Source organism: Panulirus ornatus, chromosome 49 (genome assembly GCF_036320965.1).
Source record: "Panulirus ornatus isolate Po-2019 chromosome 49, ASM3632096v1, whole genome shotgun sequence".
NCBI lineage: Eukaryota > Metazoa > Arthropoda > Malacostraca > Decapoda > Palinuridae > Panulirus > Panulirus ornatus.
The window spans coordinates 5,674,457-5,691,764 of NC_092272.1; the positions used below are offsets into that span (position 1 = coordinate 5,674,457).

General features: G+C 49.2%; 1 protein-coding gene across 3 annotated transcripts in view; it reads right to left on the reverse strand.

Moving 5' to 3' along the window:
• The window catches only part of LOC139764365 (uncharacterized), an 82,125-nt gene that overhangs the window by 14,885 nt on the left and 49,932 nt on the right, over window positions 1-17,308 (reverse strand). For 2 of the 3 annotated variants that reach the window (XM_071690901.1, XM_071690899.1), the window contains exon 3: window positions 7,309-9,314. In XM_071690901.1, the coding sequence (XP_071547002.1) occupies window positions 7,309-8,446 (1,138 nt within the window). In that variant the 5' untranslated portion in view covers window positions 8,447-9,314. The remainder of the gene's footprint in view (window positions 1-7,308; window positions 9,315-17,308) is intronic. The other variant, XM_071690900.1, reaches the window with a different exon arrangement.

A 17,308-nucleotide genomic window follows, 5' to 3' on the forward strand; every position in this document is an offset into this window, starting at 1 on the left:
AGAGATTGGTGTCAGGCCCGGGTTGTGTTGTGTCTCATGTGTCAGCTGGTGGGGTTGTGGAACCCAGGGATAAGTGGGAAGGACGCCACAGATAACGGACGGGACTGCTGGAGACCAGTCAAACGTCCAGCCTCCAGTAACGAGTCGTTCGTGCCGGACTCAACTCTAAGTTGGTCAACATTTGTGACGTTCCTTTAGGTTTTCTCGTACAGATGAAGGGTAATGTGCAGCCATCATAAAAGACGTTTAGGTTTACACTTTATGTAGATTTCACGCTGGATTTGAGGTCTTTCTTCTGTCCACAAAACTCTATCTCAAACTAAGGCTCTTTGATTAGAGTTTGATCTACAAGACTGTTTGATACTGTAAGAGTTTGTACACTATATGTTGCACAGCCTGCTTGCTCTGGCTTATCTTGGAAGTTGTCAGTTTCATCAGAAGTCCCCAGGTCTTCCCAGTTCTGTATAAAAGTCATAACATAATCCTTTGTGTATTTTCTCTTCATTTTGAAGACTAATCTATTGTTTCATAAACGCAATAATTGTATCTATCACATTTGTCGGTAACCTGTCAAACAAACGTGAGGGTCTGACATTTATTATATTTAACTTCCAATTCCCTAAAGCCTGTATGTTTTTTGGTGGAATGAATTTGTGTATTTTACCCAGTCTGTCACTAGAGCAATACAATCCACCTAGCCTGTTACTAGGGCAATACAATCCATCCAGTCTGTCATTGGAGTAACACAGTTTACCTAGCCTGTTACTGGAACAACACAGTCTACCCCAAGGCTATCAATCCAGAAAAGGAATTTTCTTTTTGTATGCAAATGAGGGGGGGGGGGTCGGCACTTGAGTTTATTCCATGTATATCTAATGAATTATCTCTCGTCTGTGCCTTCCATCGATCAAGGTCACAGAGCCATAGCCAGCACGAGATATTCACATGCTTTAATGACCCCCGATCAGGTAGTAAAGGACCTGTGAAGGTAATCAGTAAAGCTAAGTACCCAATTAAACCAGGATATGAGTAAGAGGGGCGAGGGTTTGGCTCTATCCCAGAGAGATGATTGCTGATGAACACTACCTGGGCCAGGCACGGGACGAGTCTGAACCAGAGAAAAAAAAAGATAGAATCCAGGATAGAATAAACTGAGTCTCATGCAGAGTAAACTGAGTCAGTCTAGACCAGAATAAACTGGATGTGAACCTGAACAAAATGAGTATTGTAACAGTAACCTAATGTAGCAGACCAGCCCAAATCTGATCATCATTCAACAATGTTTTCTTCAGATTAACATGACGTCATGAAGTACTGATGATGTCATGAAGTACCTGGTGAAGTACTGAAGTTCTGTTCAGGTCTCGTACTTCAGTTCATTTGACATCCTGATTTTCCTCTTTGACGTCCTTAAAGTTCTTATAGAACTTGACTGAACACTGAACACTGTATAACGGGAGAAAACAGTTCTAAAGTGAGATACTGTTTTTATGGGAAACTGTGAATAACTGTGAGAAATTGTGTCTTACCTTGGGAAACTCAGGTTAACCATGGGAAACCGTGGGTGACCGTGGGAAACTAAGGGTGACTAGAGGAAATTACGGTCAACTGTGGGAGACTGAAATGATCTGTGGGAAACTCTGGGTTATCTTGGGAAATCATCAGGGAAGTTATCTGTGAACCGTGAGAAATTATCACTAACCATGGGAAATTATTAGCGACCGTGGGAAATGATAAATCACTCCAAAAAAAAGATCGTAGGAAACCAGCGTATCCTTTTTTTTTTCTGTAAAGATAACGTACGATAACGATAAGAAAACAGGCTGGAAATTAGAGGCCAATATATATATATCGACAGGTGTCAGTAGTTTTCGTTCACGTAAGACCAATACAGTAGAACCAATCATTAAGAATATCTTCTATAACAAGTGGTCAAGGGTTGCTACTCCTCACACTCACTTCTTTTCGCAACTGGACCATCAATCAGGCGGGGTCAGGAGGCTTCCACTTGGCTCTGGTCAGTACACAAGGTAAAGCTATATAGTCTGTGAAAAAGAGAAAGAGAGAAAAAGAGAGAGAGAGTGAGAGAGAGTATTTTTTTTTTTTTAATCCTGATGGGAAGAGTGGAAAGGTAGCCCATGGCAGTGTGTGCGTGTGTGTGCGCGTGTGTGTGTGTGTGTGTGTGTGTGTGTGTGTGTGTGTGTAGAATGATACATTCAGTGTGTACAACCAACGGTCGGATAAATGCTTTGGGTGATTTTTGTAAAGCTCTCGTTTGCTGGGGACGAACTACGCATACTCTCTCTCTCTCTCTCTCTCTCTCTCTCTCTCTCTCTCTCTCTCTCTCTCTCTCTCTCTCTCTCTCATTCACTGTTTATCCGTCTACATTTTCTCGTCCTCTTGTCTTCCCTCTCTCTTTCCCTCTTTCTCCCTCTCTCTCTCTCTCTTTTCGACTTTTATCTGTTTTCTTTCTATCTTTCTTTGTACTTTGCTTTCTTTGTTTCTCTCTCTATCTCTCTGCCTGTCTATCTCTCTCTCGTCCTCCTGTCTCAGACATCTTCAACAGCGGACGACGACCCGCCGACCTGAGCGTCCTCTTTCGTCCGTGCGAGTAAGCTGGAAGGCTCATACTTCGCTAGCCACTTCGACTCGTCTCAAACTTTAACTTTCTCTGGGAGATTGATATCGTCTCTGTAATCCCCTCTCACCGTTTATGAGCCGTATCTCTCATGCCGGATTTTCCAAGGGAGATTTCTTTATAAAATTTACATAAAGTTCGTGAGTACAATAAGTTTGTAAAGAAAAAAACCCATTGTTCTAGTCTATCAAGCTGATGATTACATTGAAATATGGCCACAAGGGTGGAGCATGGCCACAAGGGTGGAGCATGGCCACAAGGGTGGAGCATGGCCACAAGGGTGGAGCATTGCCACGAGGGTGGAGCATGGCCACGAGGGTGGAGCATGGCCACAAGGGTGGAGCATGGCCACGAGGGTGGGGCATGACCACGAGGGTGGAGCATGGCCACGAGGGTGGGGCATGACCACGAGGGTGGAGCATGGCCACAAGGGTGGAGCATGGCCACGAGGGTGGGGCATGACCACGAGGGTGGAGCATGGCCACGAGGGTGGGGCATGACCACGAGGGTGGAGCATGACCACGAGGGTGGAGCATGACCACGAGGGTGGAGCATGGCCACGAGGGTGGAGCATGGCCACGAGGGTGGGGCATGACCACGAGGGTGGAGCATGACCACGAGGGTGGAGCATGACCACGAGGGTGGAGCATGGCCACGAGGGTGGAGCATGGCCACGAGGGTGGGGCATGACCACGAGGGTGGAGCATGGCCACGAGGGTGGAGCATGACCACGAGGGTGGAGCATGGCCACGAGGGTGGAGCATGGCCACGAGGGTGGGGCATGACCACGAGGGTGGAGCATGACCACGAGGGTGGAGCATGGCCACGAGGGTGGAGCATGGCCACGAGGGTGGGGCATGACCACGAGGGTGGAGCATGACCACGAGGGTAGAGCATGGCCACGAGGGTGGAGCATGGCCACAAGGGTGGGGCATGGCCACGAGGGTGGAGCATGACCACGAGGGTGGAGCATGGCCACGAGGGTGGAGCATGGCCACAAGGGTGGGGCATGGCCACGAGGGTGGAGCATGGCCACGAGGGTGGAGCATGGCCACGAGGGTGGGGCATTGCCACGAGGGTGGAGCATGGCCACAAGGGTGGAGCATGACCACGAGGGTGGGGCATTGCCACGAGGGTGGGGCATGGCCACGAGGGTGGGGCATGGCCACGAGGGTGGGGCATGGCCACGAGGGTGGGGCATGGCCACGAGGGTGGGGCATGGCCACGAGGGTGGGGCATGGCCACGAGGGTGGAGCATGGCCACGAGGGTGGGGCATTGCCACGAGGGTGGGGCATGACCACGAGGGTGGGGCATTGCCACGAGGGTGGGGCATGACCACGAGGGTGGGGCATTGCCACGAGGGTGGGGCATGGCCACGAGGGTGGGGCATGGCCACGAGGGTGGGGCATTGCCACGAGGGTGGGGCATGACCACGAGGGTGGGGCATTGCCACGAGGGTGGGGCATGGCCACAAGGGTGGGGCATGACCACGAGGGTGGGGCATGGCCACGAGGGTGGGGCATGGCCACGAGGGTGGGGCATGACCACGAGGGTGGGGCATGGCCACGAGGGTGGGGCATGACCACGAGGGTGGGGCATTGCCACGAGGGTGGGGCATGACCACGAGGGTGGGGCATGACCACGAGGGTGGGGCATTGCCACGAGGGTGGGGCATGGCCACGAGGGTGGGGCATGGCCACGAGGGTGGGGCATTGCCACGAGGGTGGGGCATGACCACGAGGGTGGGGCATTGCCACGAGGGTGGGGCATGGCCACAAGGGTGGGGCATGACCACGAGGGTGGGGCATGGCCACGAGGGTGGGGCATGGCCACGAGGGTGGGGCATGACCACGAGGGTGGGGCATGGCCACGAGGGTGGGGCATGACCACAAGGGTGGGGCATGACCACGAGGGTGGGGCATGGCCACGAGGGTGGGGCATGACCACGAGGGTGGAGCATGACCACAAGGGTGGAGCATGGCCACAAGGGTGGAGCATGGCCACAAGGGTGGAGCATGGCCACGAGGGTGGAGCATGGCCTGTGTGAGCCCGTGTCTGTAACACGTAATTTCTTGATCTCGTTCTATTGGCCAGGTAAAGATCAGACAACGTTGGAAAACTTTATAACATACGACATGTGCAAAACTCTCTCTCACTCTCTCTCATCCTCCCAAACTTTCCTCACCTCCTGATTATTTTCCCCTAACGATTCATCAGTCTTGTCAGGTCCAGGAAATTAGACCAGAATTACCTTTGAAAAATTGAGGAGAGACTCTTGGAAGGAATTGAGAAAAGGGCTGATAAAGATTGAAGCTCTGAATGTCTTATATATATATATATATATATATATATATATATATATATATATATATATATATATATATATATATATATATATATATATATATATGTGTGTGTGTGTGTGTGTGTGTGTGTGATGATATCTCTTATGATGAATTACATTTAGATGTTTGCAGCGATTGACAGAGAGTCATTGGCCACTCGATCACTGAAGGTAACTACTGTCGTATGTGACTCAGAGGACATGAACAACTTACTTCGTGTGTTACCTCACTACTGCCTTGTCTTCCACCGCCCCAACACAGTTTGTCTTCCCTCAGCTCTTGTGTTTCTTCATTCAAATGAAGACGTAGCTTTTCGTCAGCCTGGTCGCGAGTCTGTGTGTCTTGAACTACACAACGAGCTGCCTCTCCTCATCGTCATCAGGTCAGAAGGAGTTTGTATTCGAAGCAGTACCGAACAGACCGCTTCTATACCAGCTTCTATACCAGCTCGGAGCCAAGCGGATCCCCTCCTCTATAGGCATAAGCCATCATAGATAAGCTAAAGACTCAGCAAATTGATTATGATATAATTAAGCCATATTCTCTTGTTTCTGGTCTCAGGAAAATACAATTTGAATGATGATTAATGATTCGGGGTTCCTGGGTTCGAATCGTAGTAGCCGAAGCAGGCGGTCTCAAGTCTAACTAGCTGTTCGCCCTTCCCTTATAGAATATAGAAAATGATGGATTTCATAAACTTTGAATGAAGTAGTATAGTCAAGACTGACTAAAGTTGTGGATGGGTACACTGTCATAATCAAATCAGTAACTATGCAAATCTAGAAAGAACGAGAAATCATTGCAACTACTAATATGTAAGGCGATTACTGTAACTCCTTAATCATCTATGATTTGTAAGTATTTCTTGGACATCGAGGATGACCTGACCAGCAGAACCTGCATAAGACCATCCCCTGCAGTTCGAGTAGCACTTCAAACGAGCCAATGGAGGACTTTACATCTCTGAGTGTTAGGTTGTTGACAATAATGTTGCATGCATCGTGCACAAGACCGGGAACACAGATGTGTCCTTACAGGAACATGATTTTGAAGAAATGAGGAGATGATGATTCTGTGGGTGATGAGGTGTGAGGCTGGAGGAGCTGTGTATAGTCACTGAACACGACTGTACGATCACTGAACACGACGGTACGATCACTGAACACGACGGTACGATCAATGGTCGTCCGTCGTGCTCAAGGGTTGCATGATCTTAGGAAACGTCGGTCAACCGGAAAAAAAATCCATGTGATGTAGGAAAAAATAGGCGATGGTGATAAGAAAAAAAAGAAGAAATTGACATATAATGCGAAAGTTTCGAAAGAATTGGAAAACTTTCTTAAACTTTGGAATTATAGACTTTTGGGGGATATTTCACTGACATTGAAAATCCAAAGATGGTATCGAGAAACTATTTACTAGCTAGGAAAAAGTTGGGTCATCTGTGGAAACTGTGTTCGCATGGGAAGATATGTCCAACCGTGAGAATTTTTGGTTGACCGTGGGAAAGTAGAGAAGAAAGGGAATTTTTCTTTGTAACTTTTCGACACTTTCTGTAGTTACGGTAAAGATTTTATGATTGTGATAAAGTTTCTAGTGCAGAGGGATCCATGATATATATATATATATATTTATATATATATATATATTGGGAAGGATAGATGACAGAAGACCTGATGGTGTATAACGAGGTTAGATTATCCTAATATTCCTAACATATCTGTGGATGGAGGATGGATAGTCTGTGTCATCTGTGGCAGATACCACACACCTGCTGGAGGAGACCTGCTTCTGAGAACTTGGGAATCAAGATCCTGTGACCTCAGACAACACAGTAAGGAGCTTCCTTATCAGCTAAGTGTGTGTGGTGACTTCGATGTGCTGAGCCTGCCTAGATCGTGGGGTGTTTGACGACTTCGACGTCGCAAGACCGTGAGTCGAAGTTCTCATGAGTCAGGTCTTTCACAGGAAGCCAAGAGTCTCATAACGAGTTGTGAGTGAAATGATCAGGAAAAAAATAGGACCCGGGAATCCTAGGAATCGGGAGTGCTAGGACCCGGGAATCCTAGGAATCGGGAGTGCTAGCACCCGGGAATCCTAGGAATCGGGAGTGCTAGGACCCGGGAATCCTAGGAATCGGGAGTGCTAGGACCCGGGAATCCTAGGAATCGGGAGTGCTAGCACCCGGGAATCCTAGGAATCGGGAGTGCTAGGACCCGGGAATCCTAGGAATCGAGAGTGCTAGGACCCGGGAATCCTAGGAATCGGGAGGGCTAGGACCCGGGAATCCTAGGAATCGGGAGGGCTAGGACCCGGAAACTTACCTTCGGTGTCGGCCAGCACAGCTGAGGGCAGCAGTAGCAGCAACGGTAAGGCCCACCACACCAGGCGCCACGCCCCCGTCAGCCACCACCTGCTGTAGCAGATGGTGGAGCCTGATGAGCAGCTACCACGCAGCTGGTTCACCGGGGTTCTGCTGGCCGGGCTGTGGTCTGCGTCTGAGATCCGGTGTGGCAGTCTTTTGCAAGGGCGTCGGTTCCTGGTGTTGCCTGTGTCTGGAATGTATCCAGGTGGTCGTCCTCCACGCCCTAAGGATTGGTCATCAGGGTCCTCGTGGTCTCGAGGGCCTCCTGCGGTGATGGTCTCGACAGAGACATGGTCTGTTGTCTCGTAGTGTTGGCTGGATCTGCCGGTCAGGTCAATGTTTGCCTGTGGTTGTGGTGGGGTCATAAGGCTTCGGTTGTGATATGCTGAACTGTTGCTTCGATACACTTCAAAGCCGGACATCGAAGTGCGTTCCTTCGTCACTAAGAAACAGTAGCACGAGAGAGAGTCCTCCCGGGAACTCCTCGTGGTGTCATTTAGGTAATCCAAAGACGCTTCATTTCCATAGGAAATTATTTCTTGGTCCTCCACTGGAATGACTTTAAAGACGTCATTCCTCTCCGCTAAGGCTAATGGATCATTCGTTTGCACGGAGAATGCAAAGCTTTTTCGCTGAGTTCCGAAGTTGGTAGACATGAGCCTCAACTTAGGGTCATTTATACCCACAGCTAGACGCACCCTCTCGACATAGCTGAAAAGTTTTGAACCTGCCGAATTTTCAGGATCCTGCAGGAGGCGCAACTTTGTGGAGAGTGTACCCACTCCCTCATTACCGTCCTTGCATTCTGAGTGTCTTTCCTCATAGCCAACTTCCTCCTCTCCCCAAGTCCGGATATGTCGCTCCAAGTTTTCCACTTCCGTCAGGGCGGAGATGTGATCGTGTTTTCCTTCATCACTACGCCAACTTTGTCGAAAATTGACGTTTGACTTGACCTTTGACCCTCCTACGTCTGCCTTACCCAGAAAGCTTCGTGTACACTGATCGTCTTTCGTTTTCACTGAATCAGACCTACTCTCAGCGTCTCGACACATTTCACAATCTATTCTCTCACAATCCTTGTTGTTGCCTGCTTTCATAGTGACGCAGTTCACACCAACCCCTCCTTTATCTAACGTGATGCCGAGCAACGGTCACACAACCACTGTTTTCATGATCATTTTGCATTCAGAAAGCAATTTCTATGTGTCAAATTCACTCACAATAACGCCTTAGCTGCAACACTCCGATCTTATAACAGATAAATCTAAGAAACACAATTGCACGTTCGTATGAACAATACACAGTATCTGTATATATGTAGAGTTAGCTCTGTGGCAGAACTTTTATTTTCAAATAGAATTCAGATATAACACTTTCATTTAGAGATAGGTATCTGTTCTACAATAACACCCGTGTATAACACCCATTCTCATAACTATAACAAGTAATGAACACTGTGGGTGCCAGATTTTCCATTATAAATTTGTGATATGATAATAATTCCGCATTAATTTTTCTGAATTTATTTACAATATTTTCTTTTGGACATATATTTTCCTCATGTTGTTTAACATATCATTCTTGACCAGTGTATTTCAGTCAGATGTTATGGTTTTATTTCTAAACTATAACTGATTCACCATTCATTTATACGCTGTCCATTTCACAACCTACTCCGTTATTTTCCCTGTAAAAAACATTGTGGCTGTATATAAAGACCGACACAATAATATGCAAACATAAATGTTATGGTCACAGTAACTAGGAATAAATATTGAGTGAAAATAGGAGTTCGGTCACATCTCTCACTGTGGCATAATAAGGAACACTTGTATCCTATAGGGGGTCAATATTCAGGTATCCAAACCTTCATCACCAAAGGTCATTAGATCCCTTCTATCCGTACTGTCTGCCCACTTAACCAGAGCTGCATCGCCTTCCTGGGTCTCCTGCTCTCCACCATCTCTGTAAAGACAATGGAATATCGTATCAATTTCTGGAAGATAATTCCAGGTTATGTAAAAAAGAAACGAGGGAAAGAGAGAGAGAATTTCCTCCATTTGAGTTGTTACTTTGCATCTAATGCAATTTATTTTGAAAACATACTTCTATAAATAATTTGAAAACTACTTTGCAAGAGCTTATGTCTATATATATATGAACAATACTTTTTGTTTGACAATGATATATGTATCTGATATTCTCACTACCTAGCCATTCTATTTGTCTATGTAGTGATAATATCAGATACATATATAATCCTCACTACAACTTCAGTACTTTATGTATACCGATATACCATGTATTCCCAAGGTAAACATACACCCACTATCCTCTGAGAAAAATACACATTCCTATATGAATACAAACGCACGCTGCAGATGCGAGCTAGAGATAGTTTATATATATACACAGACATATACATAGATACTCTGGAAAAGCAATCATGCCCGAAAAATGAACACGAACATATAAAAAGAGGAAATCCGAGAATCCTATTTGGATCAAACTGAAGCCTACTGTAGCGAGAACCTCCACTCTGAACAGAAATACTGTATTGTGTGTTGTTGTGGTAACATAGAGATGTAGTGCACACACACACACACACACATACACACATACACACATACATACACATACACACACACACACACATACACACACACATACACACACACACACACATACACACATACATACACATACACACACACACACACATACACACACACATACACACACACACACACATACACACATACATACACATACACACATACACACACACATACACACATATATATATATATATATATATATATATATATATATATATATATATATATATATATATATATATATATATATGTTTATATATCAAGGCTACCTCTTACGCTCGTAATTGTCCTCGACAATCGACTAATTACACAAAGCTTAACTATGCATTAAATCTGGACAAGCTTAATTGCCGTTTCTAAATAAGCCATTTTTCATGATCATTATTCAGAAACAGTGTCACTTACTCCCTTGAGTACATTTCTAGCTATTGTGCAGGACTGATCATGAGATTAGTCCAAAAAAAATATATATACATTTTTTCCTCCTAAATCATCTTTTTATGTGACGTCACACGTACCATTTTCTTTCATAATATCTCAGGCAGGGAGCAGCTCATACTGAGGTAGTGTTGGAGGGCGTAATAACCTTGGTTGAGATGGATCTAGGAGGCTCAGTCTCCAGACAATATATCTCAGCGAGAGACAGAGTGTTGTCTCTAAATGTTACCCAACTCCCCCCCGCCCGTAATCTGGGGAGATGCCTTCCAGACAGTTGGACTTGACAGTCCTGATGGATGGGGTTGAACGACCCTCCATTGTTGCCTCCTTCTGGGCTTAAGTAGACGATACATAACTATCATGGCTGATTACACGAAAGCGGTGGATTCCCGTGTTTCTTTCCATAAGTTCTCGTCCTTCCTCCTCATCCACCTCATGTGGTTCTACATCTATGTGGACGACTCCATGTCCTGCCGTATTCGTGAACTCATGATCGCGTCTTGTCCACAATCGTCGTAGCTACAACCACTGCCTCCACGCTCAACGTCACGAATTGGCTATCTGAGTCTGAAGCCATCGTTACAATCACTACACCAGCAGGGGAGAGAGAGAGAGAGAGAGAGAGAGAGAGAGAGAGAGAGAGAGAGAGAGAGAGAGAGAGAGAGAGAGAGAGAGAGAGAGTGTATGTGTATGTGAGTGGGTGGGTGGAAAGGCCCGTGTGATGATAGGGGTCACAGAGGAAGGGACAGGTTACCAACAACAGAGCAGAGGATGAGCGATAGATGAGCAATTAGAGAGGAACACACGACAGGACACGTTAGCAACGACAGAACAAAAGATCAGCAGAAACCTCGCAAGCAGGAGGAGGAGCAGGAGGAAGAGGAAGAGAACATGATCAGGAAACCTCGCAAGCAGGAGGAGGAGGAGGAGGAAGAGAACATGATCAGGGAACCTCACAAGCAGGAGGAGGAGGAGGAGGAAGAGAACATGATCAGGAGATAAGAATCTGGGACTATATAGTTCTGGGCCTATAAGTGTTGCAAACATTCTTTTATTGGTTTGTAAGAAGAATGAAAACAGCCCTGCTACTACTACCACTACTACTACTACTACTACTACTACTACTGCTACTAAAGCTACTATTACTATTACTGCAACTTCTACTATTTCTACTACTACTGCAACTGCTACAACAACTATTACTACTACTACTACTACTATTACTAATAATGATAATGATAATGGTGATATATCCTCAAGATAAAGAGGCCATAGCCACGTCACTGGCAATCACAAGCCCACGTCTTCACCGTAGTCGACTTCTTGCCATGCTTCCACCTTGAAGACGTGGCAAGAAATCTTTAAAAGCACCACATCGGTAGGAGATCCTTGCCTCCCTCTGTCCATAAATTGCTTTCTTGGCTTCCGCTTACCATCTGCAGCTGCTTCTCTAAGGAAAAAGTCGGCCAGCTGTTAACCCCCTGGGTCTTCTACATCTGGGGAGGGAAGGGGAAGGGGGGCTCTGAGATATCCCCCCCTCTCTCTCTTCCTTCATCATGGGTGCATGGGAGGAGTCGTACGCCCCATACCCCATGATGGCAGCAACATTAACTCTCTCTTGTCTACAGAAATTCAGGGCAGAGTCTATAATCCAGGCCCATTAAAAGGCTTTGGAACACTATGATATATATATATATATATATATATATATATATAGAGAGAGAGAGAGAGAGAGAGAGAGAGAGTCTCCTTCCCTCCCTCTATATTGGCCCATTACGTTCATCAGTTCCATTATAACTTTTCATACTTCCATTCTCCTTTTTGTTCTGGTAATCCGCTCGGGTGTGTTTTTCTGCCTGGCCTCAGCTGAGGTGCTGCTGGAGTAGCTCTTCGTTCCAGCTGATCAATCTTAGACTCTTCTTGATGTATGGTGGTGTGGTGGTGTGGTGTGGTGTGGTGTGGTGGTATGGTAGTGTGTGGTGTGGTGGCGTGGTGTGGTGTGGTGTGGTGGTATGGTAGTGTGTGGTGCGTAGTGGTTGTGGTGTGTAGGTGTGGTGTGGTGTGGTGTGGTGGTATGGTAGTGTGTGGTGGTTGTGGTGTGTAGGTGTGGTACGCTGGTTGTGGTGGTGGTTGTGGTGTACGTTGAGTCACCCACCAACACTACACATAGACATCATGTTGTGATCAGCAACATACTAAGTGCGAAAGAAATGCGTAGGTATCTGAACCCTCCAGGATTCCCCCGTCTTTCCATGCCTCTTCCCGTCTTTCCAGGCCTCTCCCCGTCTTTCCAGGCCTTACCCCCCATCTTTCCAGGCCTCTCCCCGTCTTTCCAGGCCTCTCCCCGTCTTTCCAGGCCTCTCCCCGTCTTTCCAGGCCTCTTCTTGTCCATGTGGGTCTCACTGCGTTCCCTGAGAGCTACGTGCTCCGACATTCGTCTGAGTTTGCTGGCTGGGTGGCTGGTTGCCTGAGTGGCTGGCTAGCTGGTTGGCTGACTGGCTTGGTGGCTGGTTGGCTGGTTCGTTGACTGACTGGCTGGGTGGCTGGTTGGGTGGCTGGCTGGCTGGGTAGCTGGCTGCTTGGGTGGTTGGCTGACTGGCTGGTTGACTGGCTGAGTGGTTGGAAGGCTGTCTGGCTGAATGGCTGGCTGGTTGGTTGGCTGACTGGCTGGTTGACTGGCTGAGTGGTTGGAAGGCTGTCTGGCTGAATGGCTGGCTGGTTGGTTGGCTGACTGGCTGGTTGACTGGCTGAGTGGTTGGAAGGCTGTCTGGCTGAATGGCTGGCTGGTTGGTTGGCTGACTGGCTGGTTGACTGGCTGAGTGGTTGGAAGGCTGTCTGGCTGAATGGCTGGCTGGTTGGTTGGCTGACTGGCTGGTTGACTGGCTGAGTGGTTGGAAGGCTGTCTGGCTGAATGGCTGGCTGGTTGGTTGGCTGACTGGCTGGTTGACTGGCTGAGTGGTTGGAAGGCTGTCTGGCTGAATGGCTGGCTGGTTGGTTGGCTGACTGGCTGGTTGACTGGCTGAGTGGTTGGAAGGCTGTCTGGCTGAATGGCTGGCTGGTTGGTTGGCTGACTGGCCGAGTGGTTGGAAGGCTGGCTGGCTGAATGGCTGGCTGGTTGGTTGGCTGACTGGCTGGTTGACTGGCTGAGTGGTTGGAAGGCTGTCTGGCTGAATGGCTGGCTGGTTGGTTGGCTGACTGGCTGGTTGACTGGCTGAGTGGTTGGAAGGCTGTCTGGCTGAATGGCTGGCTGGTTGGTTGGCTGACTGGCTGGTTGACTGGCTGAGTGGTTGGAAGGCTGTCTGGCTGAATGGCTGGCTGGTTGGTTGGCTGACTGGCTGGTTGACTGGCTGAGTGGTTGGAAGGCTGTCTGGCTGAATGGCTGGCTGGTTGGTTGGCTGACTGGCTGGTTGACTGGCTGAGTGGTTGGAAGGCTGTCTGGCTGAATGGCTGGCTGGTTGGTTGGCTGACTGGCTGGTTGACTGGCTGAGTGGTTGGAAGGCTGTCTGGCTGAATGGCTGGCTGGTTGGTTGGCTGACTGGCTGGTTGACTGGCTGAGTGGTTGGAAGGCTGTCTGGCTGAATGGCTGGCTGGTTGGTTGGCTGACTGGCTGGTTGACTGGCTGAGTGGTTGGAAGGCTGTCTGGCTGAATGGCTGGCTGGTTGGTTGGCTGACTGGCTGGTTGACTGGCTGAGTGGTTGGAAGGCTGTCTGGCTGAATGGCTGGCTGGTTGGTTGGCTGACTGGCTGGTTGACTGGCTGAGTGGTTGGAAGGCTGTCTGGCTGAATGGCTGGCTGGTTGGTTGGCTGACTGGCCGAGTGGTTGGAAGGCTGTCTGGCTGAATGGCTGGCTGGTTGGTTGGCTGACTGGCCGAGTGGTTGGAAGGCTGTCTGGCTGAATGGCTGGCTGGTTGGTTGGCTGACTGGCTGGTTGACTGGCTGAGTGGTTGGAAGGCTGTCTGGCTGAATGGCTGGCTGGTTGGTTGGCTGACTGGCCGAGTGGTTGGAAGGCTGTCTGGCTGAATGGCTGGCTGGTTGGTTGGCTGACTGGCCGAGTGGTTGGAAGGCTGTCTGGCTGAATGGCTGGCTGGTTGGTTGGCTGACTGGCCGAGTGGTTGGAAGGCTGTCTGGCTGAATGGCTGGCTGGTTGGTTGGCTGACTGGCCGAGTGGTTGGAAGGCTGTCTGGCTGAATGGCTGGCTGGTTGGTTGGCTGACTGGCGAGTGGTTGGAAGGCTGTCTGGCTGAATGGCTGGCTGGTTGGTTGGCTGACTGGCTGGTTGACTGGCTGAGTGGTTGGAAGGCTGTCTGGCTGAATGGCTGGCTGGTTGGTTGGCTGACTGGCCGAGTGGTTGGAAGGCTGTCTGGCTGAATGGCTGGCTGGTTGGTTGGCTGACTGGCCGAGTGGTTGGAAGGCTGTCTGGCTGAATGGCTGGCTGGTTGGTTGGCTGACTGGCTGGTTGACTGGCTGAGTGGTTGGAAGGCTGTCTGGCTGAATGGCTGGCTGGTTGGTTGGCTGACTGGCTGGTTGACTGGCTGAGTGGTTGGAAGGCTGTCTGGCTGAATGGCTGGCTGGTTGGTTGGCTGACTGGCTGGTTGACTGGCTGAGTGGTTGGAAGGCTGTCTGGCTGAATGGCTGGCTGGTTGGTTGGCTGACTGGCCGAGTGGTTGGAAGGCTGTCTGGCTGAATGGCTGGCTGGTTGGTTGGCTGACTGGCTGGTTGACTGGCTGAGTGGTTGGAAGGCTGTCTGGCTGAATGGCTGGCTGGTTGGTTGGCTGACTGGCCGAGTGGTTGGAAGGCTGTCTGGCTGAATGGCTGGCTGGTTGGTTGGCTGACTGGCCGAGTGGTTGGAAGGCTGTCTGGCTGAATGGCTGGCTGGTTGGTTGGCTGACTGGCTGGTTGACTGGCTGAGTGGTTGGAAGGCTGTCTGGCTGAATGGCTGGCTGGTTGGTTGGCTGACTGGCTGGTTGACTGGCTGAGTGGTTGGAAGGCTGTCTGGCTGAATGGCTGGCTGGTTGGTTGGCTGACTGGCCGAGTGGTTGGAAGGCTGTCTGGCTGAATGGCTGGCTGGTTGGTTGGCTGACTGGCCGAGTGGTTGGAAGGCTGTCTGGCTGAATGGCTGGCTGGTTGGTTGGCTGACTGGCCGAGTGGTTGGAAGGCTGTCTGGCTGAATGGCTGGCTGGTTGGTTGGCTGACTGGCCGAGTGGTTGGAAGGCTGTCTGGCTGAATGGCTGGCTGGTTGGTTGGCTGACTGGCTGGTTGACTGGCTGAGTGGTTGGAAGGCTGTCTGGCTGAATGGCTGGCTGGTTGGTTGGCTGACTGGCTGGTTGACTGGCTGAGTGGTTGGAAGGCTGTCTGGCTGAATGGCTGGCTGGTTGGTTGGCTGACTGGCTGGTTGACTGGCTGAGTGGTTGGAAGGCTGTCTGGCTGAATGGGTGGTGGGGAGATAATGTGGACGGTGGGAGAGACTAGGTGGAGCTTCAGGGTCGCGACACTACGTGGGGAGAGTGCAGGTACAGCGTGTGGGGGAGAGGGCAGAGTGCAGGTACACCGTGCGAGGGTGTGGGGAGATCTAGAGGGAATACCGTGTCTGAAGGGATACAGAGTGTGGGGAGAAGACAAACTGAGGAGGTGGGACAATATGTGGACCAAGAGAGACTGTGTGGTGCGAGGATAACACACCAGGGGATAAAGGTGTATAGTGTGGGGCATGTCACCCTACATCAGGAGGGGGAGGATGGACACAGGGGAGAGCGACGGAGTGTGGGAGGACACTAGGCGAAGAACAGGCGATGTGGGGAGGACAGAGTGTGGAAGAACAAGACACAGAGGAGAGGGAAAGAACATGGAGTGTGTACAGCAAGATAGAGCGAGCGAGGGCACATCATGGAAGCTGCAGCACTTGGTGGGGGCGTTACAGGCTGTGATCAGAGACACGCTATATGCAGAGTAGGGGGAGGAGGTGAGTGGGTAGAAATCTCATTTACGTCCAGCGGATCCGCTCCCATCGTATGGTATATCGACGGAGCGCCATCACACGCCCTCAAACAAAAGCAGCGCCTCTCAGCAGCTTCCAGTTGGACTGGAAGACTTCCAGCAGACCCCAGAGGAAGGGGTAACACCAGGAGGGAACTCCCAACCTCACAGGGGCAGAGGAAAGACTCCCAGCAAACAGGGCCTGGAAGTCTTCGAGGTAAATTGGATTCTGAGGACTTTCCAGGAACTTCTTCCAGAACTCTCATGGCAATCTGGAGGTACGCTGGCAGGAACTATGAAAGCTGAAGAGGCTCTGGAAAGCCACCATGAATTTTGTAGTTCGTCGGAAAGCCACTTGAAATCTGCAGGTGTTCTGTAAGTTTGCCTGGAGCTTGAAGACCATTCTGGAAAGCCAGAGGAAACTTGGACAGCCTCTGGAAAACAACGTGAGACCCAAGAGGAACCTTGAGGAAGAGCAAATTGAAACTTTACGAACCCAAGACCACTCCTGATGGCCAGGCCCCTCAAGGCCACAAGAGCTGCAGGATTCACTATATATACATTGGAGTGAATGAAAAAACATCTTTTAATCGTATAGTTAGATTTGATAATTCGATTAGTTTAATGAAAATGATTTGTTGGCTCATAGTTACCTCTGTAGACAGTCAGTAATTTCGTTGCACTGCCGTATGGTTCTGATTTACACGTGAATGTGTAAGTTTCACAGCTGTGAGGAGCTGCCATGTTTGTTGACATAAATCAGCTGAGCAGAGAGTGCGCAGGGAGTGACGTCATATTCAATTATCGCAAGCAAATCTTCGAAGCGAAACTCTCGCTCGGCAATCTTTGGCTTTCGATATTTCCCAATATTTTCCTACATTTCCTATCGTTCTGAAGCTGGACCCTGAGAAATGGGTAAGATATTCATAGAT